Source organism: Typopeltis vanoorti, chromosome 6, assembly GCF_054136105.1.
Source record: "Typopeltis vanoorti isolate ZY-2024b chromosome 6, IOZ_Tvanoo_1.0, whole genome shotgun sequence".
Lineage (NCBI taxonomy): Eukaryota > Metazoa > Arthropoda > Arachnida > Uropygi > Thelyphonidae > Typopeltis > Typopeltis vanoorti.
In genome coordinates, this window is record NC_143554.1 from 117,453,910 (window position 1) to 117,467,973 (window position 14,064).

A 14,064-nucleotide genomic window follows, 5' to 3' on the forward strand; every position below is an offset into this window, starting at 1 on the left:
GCTATATCATCTACAGTCAGCCATGTTTCACTAATACCAATAACCTGTGGTTTGGAAGTGCCAACCATGGCCAAAAACTCTTCCTTCTTGTTCCTAATACTCTTAGCATTAGTGTACATGAATTTAAGACCCCCATTAGCCCCAACCCTACCTTGATGCCTTATATTAACTATCCCACTCTGATTTGTTGTCCTTATTTGCTCGGGCATATTATATTCATTCTTGCATTCAACTGCCTCCCTGAGGACTGTATATCTATTCCCCCCCTAACAAATCTAGTTTCCCTGAATTTGCACATCCACTACATTCAGCAACACTTTCTCAAGTCTTCTTACACCGTAACCATTCAAATGCAAGCCATCCATCTTATATAGATCCTTTCGCCCATCAAACTCACTCCACACGTCCACAAATTCCACACCACTCGTCATACATAACCCACGCATAAAGTCATTCGCAATTATGGCCCTCCTTTTAAACATTTCAATGTCATACCATGGCAAAAGACTAATCATTCTAACTCTCTCACTCTTTTCTTTTGCTACCTCAAACAATTCATTCAGGTCTTCTATCATTTCCATTTTTTCTCCTTTCAAATCATTCGTACCTACCACAACAATCATTTCTTTCACCCTTTCCTTTTGCTCTCTAATAGACTCAGTTACATCCTTTATGGTTGCACCAGGTTGGTACAATTTTTGTCAAATCCTCTTCTATCACACCTCGTACTAACGAGTCTCCATACAGCACTCTATGGTGCCGTATGGAGACTCGTTAGTTCATGTTCACACTCATGTGTCTATTTTTCCTGTCATACTTTTTATTATTGGCTGGTTCATTCATTCGACTTTTGCTCATACGCTCTAGCTGCTGTTTTGCCCTTTGTATTGCACCGTTCAACAACGTGATCTCACTCATTGCGTCTATCTCATCTTTTTTATTCTCAGTAAAACCATTAATACTATCATTCACACTTTCTACATTCACACTCTCACAATTCTCTGGTACAACCTTGCTGTTTCTTGTCATATCCCTATTTTCTTCGTTCTGAAGTTTGACAAAAATATCACACTCACGATCCGAAATACTCTTCAATTTCTCATTCTCCCTACATTTTCTACACACATTCACTTCTTTATTATCATCTAACCACACTCTGACCGCACTCCGCAAAGCGTACATTTCGCAGCTAGTACACCGAATCATCTTTTATACTACCGTTCTTTGATAAAGATGGCAAATCATCATTACTGGCTGCCATTTTCCTATTTACTGGAGCCATACTTACTTGCAACGTATTTTATCAAATTATAAATTATAACACACCAAAAACACACAAAAAGATGCACTAAGAGACGCAAGGCAAACAAAACTATGCAATATTAAATAAATTTATCAACGATAACTGAAAATAATACTTATCTTATCCGGAGCTATCACGAACACTACACAAGTTTTATCCAAGTGTACGCAAACTTTGTTTGCTCACAACTGGGCAATTCGTATATAGAGGCTAAGGACTTCACATCACTTGCCTTAGTATTTCATAATGCAGAATGAGACCTCAATAAAGGTCGAAACTGGTCTGGGTAGTGACCCTTTCCCTTAATGAATAGCATTATACATATCTGTAAGGATATGTGCTTTGCATTATGGGATACTAAGGCAAGTGATGTGAAGTCATTAGTCTATATAAGAGTTGTGAAGTTAATTCTTGTGCAACTTTATTTGCTTACTCTTGGATGAAGGATTAAACCAAGAATATTATTTCTTAGCATCTTTAATATTCTTGTGTCCACCATGGCATTCTCATTTTTCTGTTCTTGCAGACAACTTTGCCACATGCTTACCTAGCTAAATCAATCAAACAAACCTTGCAGTCTTGTGAGACTCCATGGTTTGGTTCTTTCTTCAATAATAGTTGTATAGCTGAGCCTACAGTTAGTTTATCTGTAAAAGTTGCTCAGCTGTTCTTTTTAATTTGATATTCACTTTTATCCAAATTAAAACTAAGTAATGGTCACTTCCAATTTCAAATCCCCTCTGCATTCTTATATTCTGAATCAGCATGAGGATATCATTATCCTACAATAATGTAGTTAATGAGGCCTTATTTCTTGTCTTCTCTCCAAGTGTATTTCTGTACATCTTTATGTTGTATGCAAGCAAGTTCACTAAGTCCCAAATTGCCATTCTATCCTCTTTTATTTAATATCCAGTGGATACTTACTAGGGTGTCCAATCCTAATGTCCAATCCTCACCATGTGAAGGTGAGGATTGGACATTAGGTCAGAAGCCCAATCCATTTTCTGTATTCCTGTAGAGTCACCTCCCAGTTATTTGGCTTTGACCCTTAAGTGACCCAGAAAAAATTCTCTTGCAATATAAAAACAATTGAATAGTGTAGTTTCTGATCTCTTCATCTTGCTAAGAAAATCTTAAGCATTTTGTAGAATAGCTACAATCAGAGTTCCTTTTTTCTCTTCACACTTGCTAATCTGTGATGTGCAGATTCCATAGTGGTTATTCTTCATTACCTGATATTTTTTTAATGTGAATCTGACCTACGAAAGTTATATACCTATATTATGTTAGTGATGTGGGTGAGGGTTAAGTTAGATAATCTGGAAGACTGAAAATGGAAACATTTGGAAGCCAGTTTAGGCTTCCAGTAAGTAGGAGAGGTAGCTTACACCTGGTGATTTAAATTCATTTACAAAGAAAGGAGGCTGGGCCTTTCTGATGAAAACAAAAAAAAAATAAAAAGCTGCTTCCCATGTAAGGAAGTAGATGAAGATTCACCCATTTTTTTATACTTTTAACGACTGCTCTCCTTAACCTACATCTGATATTGATTAAACTTTGGTTCTTTTTAGCTCAAACAAACTTGTCTGTTTGAGCTAAAAGTTCTTTCTAGTTTATGTTCTTTATATATTTCATACATATAGTTTTTTAAATATTTTGTGCAGTGTTATTGGGGGAATTGTTTCAGTAATTTTATAGAATCTATGCAGTGAAAATCACTGAATTGCACTGCATAGTGCAAGATCACTACTCTTATTTGCAAGTTTGTGGTAGTTTTGAAAAAAGCTTCCATGTTTTATTTCTAGATTATGTAACTCTCAATCCACTCACAGTGCTAAATGGATGATTACAATTTTTGCAAGTGAAATAATAATTTTTTTTATCAGGTAATTGCATATATAATTTTTTGTATTATGTTCATTTTATGCTTCATATGTTCTCTTAACTTTATTTTTGTCTATATGCTGTTGTTGGCTCTTTGTTTACTGATTACATGCCTTTGATCTTAGATGCTGAAATAGTAGGAAGTGTGGCTCTCTGTGAAATGCTGAACAGAACTAACCTCTTGGCTATTGTTGGTGGAGGAGGGCCGAGACCCAAGTTCGCTGAGAATGCAGGTAAGTACATCTTACTTTAATGCAACATGTAACAAAACTTAGCAAATCATCGATATAGCCAAAGCAGTTCAAGGAATACATTGGAATATCTAAGACTCTTCAAAGGACAAGACAACAACTAAACTTAGTTGTACTGAAGAATTCAATTAAATTGTCCGTTAATATAATTTATTCTTTGTTATTTGGTATGATGACTGGCAGGTATACCTATGGGACCTTTTGCATTTTTGTTGCCAGGTTGTTCTCCCTTTTTTGTTGACATTCCCATCCACAAAAGGTAAATCTATATCATATTAGTTGTGGACTGAGGATTAAATAGTTTGGAAACTGCTCTTGAGAGCAAACATAGAACCTTTCTAAGTCTCTTGATACTTTCAATTAGCAGAGTGGTGGTCTCTTAGTAGATGAAAATCATCTCAAGACATTCACAAACGTCGTTGTAAAGGGATTTGAACTCCGCCTAGGGTGAAGAGTGGAAATCTTATTCACTTGCCAACTACAACTTGACGTTCTTTATCAACTACTAAAATTGCATTCTGTTCCTGGTATCATGGTCTTGACTGTTTGAGAATTTGTATTCCTGCACCATAGATTATCATTATGCAAATATCTATATGGAGTCCAGTGACTAATCATTGGAGGCCTACACTGACACAGCTCCCTTGACTGTGCTGCCAACCTATTGCATGCATTTGCACTCTCCAAGCAAAAATAATCTAGTCCTCACACTCTTGCTAATATCTAAATCTAATCATAAGTAGACCATAGTATTTAAAAATTTCTAGACCATAGTCTACTAATCTAAGATGTTAGATTAGTAGATTATGGTCACTTAAGGAGAATTTGAGAGCAGATGTTAGTAAAGCCGGTGTTTGTTGGACTGGTAAGAAAATGATCCATTACCTGGATGGACCTGTTGCTTTCATTCAGGGTTTCTCCACAAATCCAGGTCACAAAGTTTTCAGCTATGGCAATCTTGAGTGTTCTTCTCCACTTATTTCTTATCATTCTGGTTAGAGGGTCTTCCATCTAGTTGGGATCTACCAGGGTGTTTCTCTTGGTTGATCTTGGATACCAGTTTAGGACACGGTAGGTCCACCTGTTTTCATTGTCTTGCAATATGACCTACCCACTGTGCCTTGTCATGGTTTTCACTACTTTTACTCCAATTGATTTTCTGATAGTTGTATTTGTGATGTCGTCTTTTTTACTCATCCCTAATCTTCTTTCCATAGCATGTTGGGTGGTTGTGGTGCTCCAAGTTTTGGAGACATAGGTTAAAGATGGAGGACACAGCTGTTGAACATGCTAACTCTTATTTTGATATCTAGCTTAGGATCTATGATTATGGATTTGATATGAATAAAGGAGGTCCATGCAGCTCTTTTTCTTTTAGGTATTTCTTCAAACATATTTTTGTCCATGTTTATTGTTTGATCAAGGTATGTGTAGGATTCTTCACTTTCTATGGTGAAATTTAGTTGAATGGTGTGGGTTTGGCAGTATTTATTTTTCATCCTTTTGGTTTTGTCAACATGAATTTTTAGTCCTGTTTTATTACAGGCATCATTCACTTGCTGAAGCATTGTTTCAAGTTGTGGAGGGTCTTGAGTTATAAGTATTATATTGTCTGCAAACATTGGTATTTGGAGCAGCTCTCCAATGTTTATACCACCTTTTAAAGTCAACTTTCCTTAAAAGCACTTTCCAGATTATGTAAAAAGGTTTGCTGATATGGCATCTCCTTGTCGCAAATCTCGATTTATGGTGATAGTTATAAGGTTATTTGTGTAGAGCTATCAGTGTTAATTTCTTGAATTAGATTGTAGACTGGATTGATGCCTTATTCTAGTAATGCTGGTAAAACTTATAACTCATTATCATTATGATAATGAGTTATAAGTTTATGGTGTCGAAGGCTTTCTTAAAGTCAACAAGCAAAGAGAGATTTGGTATTCTTTGCATCGTTCACTGAATTGGGTTACTACTTATATGCAATCTAGATCTATTGTAGAATAACATTTTTTTGAGTCCTATTTTCTTGAAGGGTGGTTTTAATTCTCTTTGATATAATGTTTGTCATTAATTTCTATATATGTGATAGCAGATATATAGGACACTAATTCTTGATGTCTTCTGTGTTACCTTTTTTGAAGAGAAGAATTGTTTCCGATGCCTTCCATTTTGATGGTATTTTTCCTTCTTTTAGGTGCCAAATCTTTTGGCAAGATCTATGCCAGTATACTTGAGAAACGGTTGAAGAATTGTGGAAGAAAAGCTTGGTGAAGAACAAGCTGGATTCAGGCCAAATAGAGGCTGTCAGGATCAGATCTTCACTTTACGACAAATAGTCGAGAAAGCATGGGAATATAACAATGATCTGTATTTAAGTTTTGTCGATTTGGAAAAGGCATATGACAAGGTGCCAAGAGAGAAGCTATTCAATACGCTGCAGTTATATGGTGTCAACGGGGCATTATATCAAGCAATACTTAGTCTTTATTTGAGTTGTAAGTCGGCAGTTAGAATTGAAGAAAGATGATTTAATGTTAAATCTGGTGTGAGACAAGGATGTACATTATCCCCTCTGTTATTCATTATCTATATGGATCACATTATGAAGGAAAGTGGTATTAAACCTGATATCAAAATTGGTGATGTTAATGTCAGCTCTTTGCTTAATGCGGATGATGTTATACTTCTAAATAAATCCACTACAAGTCTGCAAGATTCTCTGACTAAATTGAATAGCTGTTGTAATAGATATGGTATGAAGATCAGCAATAAAAAGACAATGAAAATAGGCAGAATCATTGAAAATATCAACTGTGTTGTGAATGGAGAACCTGTGGAACAAGTAAAACATTTCAGCTACTTAGGCACAATTTTTACTGAAGATGGTAAATTAAATATAGAAATAGACAACAGAATCAGCAAAGCTGGTATGGTGGGAAGTCAATTGAATAAATTCATATGGAATAAGAGAGAAATTAGTCGGAACACTAAATTAGCTGTATACAAGACAGTGTTCAAACTAGTTTTAACTTATGGATCAGAGAGCTGGGTCAGAAGTAAAACACTTGACCAAAGACTAGAGAACGCAGATATGAGAGTCCTGAGAAAGATTAGAGGCGTGAACAGATGGCATCAATGGCAATATCATATTAAAAATGAGGATATTAGGAAAGAACTTGACATTGTCAGCATCCAGGAATGCGTTAGCAGAGCTAATCTCAGGTGGTATGGTCACTTAAATAGAATGGGAGAGGAAAGATTAGCAAAACAAGTGTTCTCTGCCAGGTTGGCAGCAAAACGACCCAGAGGAAGACCAAGATATAGGTGGATTGATACGGTACAAAGTGCCTTAGACGATAGAAATATAAGATCTGATAATGTTGGAGTCTTGACAAGTAACAGACTGATTTGGAGGAAAATTGTAGATAGGAAGTTAGTAATGATGTAATTTTTTCATGTAGTACTTTCATATCCTGTACACCCCTTGAGGGTACATAGCAGGAATTTGATGATGATGATAAATCTTTTGGCCAGAGCTTTATAAATGATCCATAGGATGAATGACTGAAATTTAGGTGGATTGATGAAGTTGGTACAGTTGACTTTTTCTATAACAAACTGCCAAAAACTCCTAGGTATATCCTCTATCTTACGTATATGAGGCCTCCTAGGTATATAATGCTATGCTAAAAAAATTCACTCTAGTAAACTAACCACTATAACAAACTATTCCTGTGGTCCTTATGAGTTTGCTGTAATGAAAGCTGATTCATGGCACCTTAGATGAACTGAAATGGAAGATCTGACAGTATGGGCATGGGATCCTGACAAATAAGATTTTGAAGAAAACTGATAGTTATTTAGTACTGTCAATTAATATTCTGTATGTCCTTGAGGTTACAGATTTTGGATAATGACTTTTACTTTTCCTGGAACAAGCATATCACATCTGTACTCTCCTTAGCCTCCAAAAAACTTGATGTTTTTTTTCCAAGATACTTCTTATTCCTACAGGCCTAATATTATATGAATCTCATATTTGCCCAACTTTAGAATGCCATTCTCCCATTGAGATTTCAACGAAAAATCTCTCTAAAAATGATTGATGCTGTCCAGAAGATCCTCTTAATAGTTGACATCTCTTGCAGACTCACTCCAAATACTTTCTCATTGAACTGTTTTTTCTTTGTCCTTGGTGTAGATATTTTTATGAATGCTTTTGTCAAGTGGGTTATGTGGTCACTATCATTTCTTCACTTTCCTCTGAGCTCTTCAATTCAAAAAAAAAAAAAAAGTATTGGGGGGAAATCACTCTTTTGACTCATTTATTACAAGTTATGTATGGATAGTTGTTTCAGTTTGTTTTATTCCTTTAATGCAGGTGTAGTTTGTTTTTAATTTTTGAAGGTATTTATTTATTTTAAGTTTATTTTTTTTTTAAAATTACAGTTCTTATTTGGGATGACCTGAGTGGTGAATTTGTAATGGAATTTACATTTACTTCTCCTGTCCTCTCTGTTTTAATGCGAAGAGAAAGGTAAGATAAAATTCATTGTTGTAATTTCTATTTTCATTGATATATTATTGAAATTGTCGCTTGAATTTCATTATTTTTACATAGCAGCAACAATTTATAAAAGCAAGTTAGTTAACTCTCATTGTAGCAAGCCTATAGGGATAAGGAAATGATTACGAAAAGTGAGCTATATGTTGGCCTGGTTGGCCAAGTAGTTAGCATATTCACTCAACATATTGTAGTTCCCCCCCCTCCTGCTTTATTTTGTAGCCTTCCAGTAAGGCTTTCACTTGATAGGCTTTATAACTTCTTTTTGAGAAAAAGGAATAGACTGCACTGTATAATATTTTCCGAATGTCTTATTTCTTTCGTAATCAAAAAAATCCACATGTCAGGGTGATTAGCTCTGACATGCTTCATCAGGCAAGTTAGTCTACTGGAAGTATACCTAACCTTTCCTGAGGAAACCAACTGGGAGGTGTGGATTGGCTAAAATTCTCTGCTCTCATGATTGCTAACAATTTCTTATTCCCTTTCTAATCTCTTCTTCATTTTTAATGACTGCCATTTATGCCTTTGCATGTGGTTTTTCACTTACTAAAGGTTATTTACCTTTATAAGTGTATAGTACAAATGTACTATAGGTTTGTTTGCCCATCGTGAAGGATTCCCCTCCCATTTTTATGAGTTTTTTTTTTACATAGTCTTGGAAACCCTGCTCTAGAGATCATGGAACTTTTTCAAGCCACTTCAGGCCTCCAATGAGCAGGGATGTGATATCATACCAGGCAATGAAATTCATCTCCTACCTAAAGACAATTACAAACCTCCATGCCTGCAGCAAGATTTGAATCTGCAACCTGTTGGTTGGAGATCAGGTATGCTAACCATTCAAATATTTCTCAGAATTCTCATATCTGTGGTCTGTGATCAAGAGTTTTTATTTCTAACTCAGCTCTCGGATCCATAAGTTATAATTGATTTTGAAGACTTATGCACAGCTAGTTTAGTATTTTGACAGATTCCTTATTTTGTATAAATTTATTCAGTTAATTCTCCACCCTGCCACCTTTTGCTTATACCATAGCTTATTTTCATACTTAATCTGCCATATTCAATAAAAATTTTGCTTAATCATTCAAATGGACGTATGGATGAAATATATCAATTTTTGCTTTTTTTTTTTATTCATATTATTTCAATGTATCCAATGTTATTTCGAATTCAGCACACTTTGCAACCATATATACACAGACATGTGTATATATGTCATGTCACCTCATGGCTGGATAAATAGCTGTGACTTGTTCTATTAGTTTTCCATTCATTATTTAGCTGACATTTTAATGTCCTTGCATATTTTCATAGTCTGTATGTGATCCACACAGATGAATAACATTGGTGATAATGTACAGGTGTGAGATAATGTATCCTTATCTCACACCTGATTTACCATCAATCTTCCTACCATCTTCAATTCTAACTGCTGACTTACAGCTTATACATAACCACATATTGCTCAATGTAATGTTCCATTTACACCATATATAATTCTAGTGTTTTGAACAGTTTTTCTCTTGACACCTTATCATATGCCTTTTCCAAATATACAAAACAGATCTTTATGTAACCATGATTTCAACTGTTTGTCTTAAAGCAAAAATCTGATTATTTGGTAACCCTCTTTGGCTTAAATCCAGTTTGTTTTCCTACAGGTTTTTTAGCTTTATCTTGAGTAGGCTTGCTTATATATTACAGAAAATACAGCAAGGAAATTCCTCTATAATTCTTGTTTTATCCCTCCCTCTCTCTAATAGATGAATACTACAAGAGCTCTACTCCAATCAAAAACTGATTGGTGAAAATACCTTATTTTGTCACAGCCATGTTGCACCTAATACCAAGGAAAAAGTGAAAAAAAAAAAATATTATCTTTATTACTACTTAACATGAAAGGAATAAACATTAAAAAAAATAATAAATCATGACTTAGCAGAATAAATTAGTCCTATCATTTTTTGGGTCAAAAAACATTAGTTCTCACTTTTTCTTTGATGTTCGGTGAGATTTGGTTGTGATGAAATACGTGGCATTTTCACTAATCAGTTATAAAATGACATAAATCAGTGAAATGCCACAATATTCATGTATCTTTTTTTTACATGTTTGGTTAAGAAAATTATTTATTCTTCTTTTATCAACTTTTTGTCTCAGCTGCACAAATTAAAGTTAATTTAAGTTTCAAAAATAAGTTGACAGATAGTGAGTTGCCACTAATAACTATTTGTGTACTGTGCAATGTTGTGTCCCAATTTATGATTATCATTCTGTCTAGTGAAATTCTGCTTATCTATATTCAACTTTTATCTATGTATGAGATATCACCCCAAAATACAAATATTTAAGCTGTTTCTCCCCTTGGTGTCCCTAGTATTTATATTATACTGCGCCTTTTGGGACATTTAGTTTGAGATATTAAATACAAAAACAAGGAGCAATTACTAGAATATGTCTGAATGTGAAACAATATTGCAGTCGTGATACTTTATCTCGTTTTTTAACACATTAATTTCCCGCACGATTAGGTTCGTACAATTTTCGAGTGGTGCATTGGGCAGCAATTTCGGACAACTTTTATTGATGAACAAAGGTTTATTAAACTCATTAGCATGGTACAACTCAATTTCTAGTATAATTCAATTCAATACTAAGAAAACATTTACAAAATAACATTAGCTTATCACAAGTAACTTGGCTATGATCTTATATGGGTATTGCGATCATGCCGCCATAACAAATTCAACACATAAAATCATGTAATTAACACCTTAGTTAACCCTATATTGGTCTGAATATACACCATATGCTGTAGCACATGGACATATATGATCAATTCACTCTATTTAACTATACAAAACTATGTAGATTAAATTATCCTTTCACTGTACTAACACATAACTTTGACATTTAAAACTTTCCTATATGTTACAACACACATGCATAATTCTCAGGACACGTAATTACTTATATAATATTAACAGGCATACTTTCATTATAATCAGTCATGTACTAAAGTCCTAGTATAAATTTCCTTAGTCTCTTCAACAGTTCAGTAATAGAATAATGATTACAATTACAGACGATTTTTAGTTAACACGAGATTTTTACAGTACCTTTTTTCTCTTGAGTTTTCTATATTGACCTCTGCCTTTTTCCGATTGAACTATCCTGGTATGATCTCCCCTATAATCTGTCACTCCTAAGTTCTTTTGGCAATAAACTGTGCTTATGCAATCTTTACTTTTTGTTCTTGCATTAAGGACACGCTTTGAATCATCTATACAATGGCTATGAAACTCGCCACGTGGACACTGACTTCTTTACAGATTTCCTTTTTTCGTAGTTGTCACTGGACGATGAAACACATGGATAATACATAATACTTTCTTTCCTTTAGCTAAATGGCATTCCTCGTTTCTTCATCTTCCTTATACTCTCTTTTACCTTGCGGTGTCGAGGGTCCATTGATCATCGGACCTCGCTCAGTTTACAGGATAAGGTGGTCAGCCTTATGCCCCGGTGTATCCTATGGCCTGTAGTGTTGAGTTCTCAAGGCCAGTTGCCTGCTTTGCGGGATGAAAAACCCCAGAATAAACTGGGGAAAAACCCTGCTGTCCACGCCCAAGACTGGCTAACTTGGCTATGGCTGAGGAAGATCCTTCAGCTCCTCACGTCTCCAGTCCTCGTTTCTTACCATAGGAAATACGGAATCGAAATCCCTTACTTTCGTTTCCTTGTTGCGACAATGGAGATTAACTCCAATCCCGCCACTCAGGAAAACCAAGTGAGCTCCTATACGAAGGAGCCCGTGAAGAAACTATCCAGGAAAAAGCCTCGTGTGTGTGTGTGTGGGGGGGGGTTCCACCCCTTTTATACCTTGATCCCCTAACGGCACCTTCTTTAATTTCTTTTCTCAGCCCCTTATTTGATTAGACTTCACCGACCAATTAGGGTGGCGTTTTTCTGCCAAACATCCTTTGGTCGTGGAGCCCGTGACAATGTCTAAATCCGGGAATTGACCCTGAGGGATAGTCTATTTTTCTTTTGCTAGCCTCTAAATTAATCCCTCTTGCAAAATTTTTTTATGAATTTACTTAATATTTTAATCTCTAGCCTCTCACAATTTCTTATGACTAATCCTTTGTCTTACTTAGCAAATTTTTTTTATAGCACAACTGTAATACATTCCTCCTTTTATTGTTTAGTTCAACAAACACTTTTTTTGACATATATTTTACTTGGATGCAAGAATATTTTTCTTTCTTTAGCTAATTTATGTATTAGCTTTTATACAGGGTTTTTTTATTTAATTTTCTCTTCATGTTACACCATGATAATTGGGAATTCTACATTCTCAATGTATCAGGGTGTAAATAACAGCAGGAAAAGACTGCCCATCTAAATAGTGCAAACTTTGATTTGCTGTTAATTCACTAAATGCAAGAAGATGAAACGATTTTTTTTACACTGCTGTTTCCTTTGTATGTGCACATTTGTTTGATGCTATAAGTGTTCACTATTGAAGCACTAGTGAACACTTGAAGAAACTAATATCTGATATTCCAAAGAAACTTACAGTTCAGTTGTCTTTATTTTTATAGATTCTGTCTTTCTGAAAAAATTTTCAGAAATACAAATCTTAAATACAACTCAATACTACTTCTTTAAATACAAATCAATATAACATTACAAAGCTGCTTATTTTATTTAAAAAAAAAAAAAAAAAAGCTCAACAATCAGATCGCTATGGTCACAGCTACATGAACATTTTCATGACTGTAATGTTTCCATTCCTGAATATCTAACCAATAAAAACCAAAATAAAAAGTCAAATTTCAGTAAAACTGAAATTGCTGTCCAAGCATTCAGACAGAACCACATTCCTCAAATTGAAAAAAGTGACAATACTTGACCTTCAAAATAACAAAACCATGTTATGGATTTCAGAAACCATAGCCGTAAGATGTGACAGCAGTTCCATAAACATCCATTGCCCCTATATGATTTTGGAGCATTGGAATCTTCACCATATTATAATTATCCCCCTCCCATTTAAGTATACTCCACCACTGTCTTCATCTTTTTTTTCATCTATTTTCTCTTGAGTGCTCTTCACACCTGAAAATACCTTATATTTTGTCACAGCCATATTGCTCCTAATATCAAAGAAAAAGTGTTTTAAAAAAAAAAAAAAATTATTATTAGTTACCATGAAGGGAATAAAAATAAAAATTGGTGACTTAGCAGAATAAATTACATTGTTGAGAGGCTTATACGCTGGTTAGACATAATAACTATTATTTAAGGAAATTGACAGCGTATACTGGAAATATAGATTAAATAAACTTTAATATACACTTTAAATTTTACAAACAGATAGAGGGGACAGCCATGGGTTCACCACTTTCCCCACCCTTGGCAAACTTTTTCATGGAGATGTTTGAAGAGAAAGCCTTAAACTCAGCCCCACTAAAACCTACCATATGGCTTCGCTATGTTGATGATGTTTTCGCTATCTGGCCACATGGCCCGGATTCACTCCTCTCCTTCCTAACACACTTGAACAACCAACACCCTAGAATCAAATTCACCCTGGAAAAAGAGGAAAACAATACCCTCCCCTTCCTAGACACACTAGTCACCCGCCAACCTGATGGAACCTTGGTTTTCTCAGTTTATAGAAAACCCACCCATACAGGCAGATACATTCACCAACAATCCCACCACCCCCCCTCACAACAATATGGAGTTATTAAAACATTATTCAACAGGGCAAAAATAATCTGTTCTAATGATCAAGCCCTAACCACAGAACTAAATCACATCCGTGACACTTTCTCAGCCAACGGCTACCCCCTCCAAAAAACCCAAAAAATACTTAACCCAGTTATCCACCACCCCCTCCCCTTCACAAAAAAGATTACTCCAAATCCATCACTATTCCCTACATCAGAGGCACCTCAGAAAAAATCAATAAAATCTTAAAAAAACATGACTTGACCACTTGTTACAGACCACATAGAAAACTGGCATCCCTTATCCGCTCCACC

At 35.1% G+C, this 14,064-nt stretch overlaps 1 protein-coding gene across 1 annotated transcript in view; it reads left to right on the forward strand.

Annotated features, from left to right (window-relative positions):
• LOC150105856 (WD repeat domain phosphoinositide-interacting protein 4-like) overlaps positions 1 to 14,064 on the forward strand; it is a 127,222-nt gene that overhangs the window by 28,242 nt on the left and 84,916 nt on the right. Inside the window, exons 3-4 of the mRNA XM_090393627.1 lie at positions 3,316 to 3,423; positions 7,888 to 7,975. Coding sequence (XP_090249753.1) covers positions 3,316 to 3,423; positions 7,888 to 7,975 — 196 coding nt within the window. The remainder of the gene's footprint in view (positions 1 to 3,315; positions 3,424 to 7,887; positions 7,976 to 14,064) is intronic.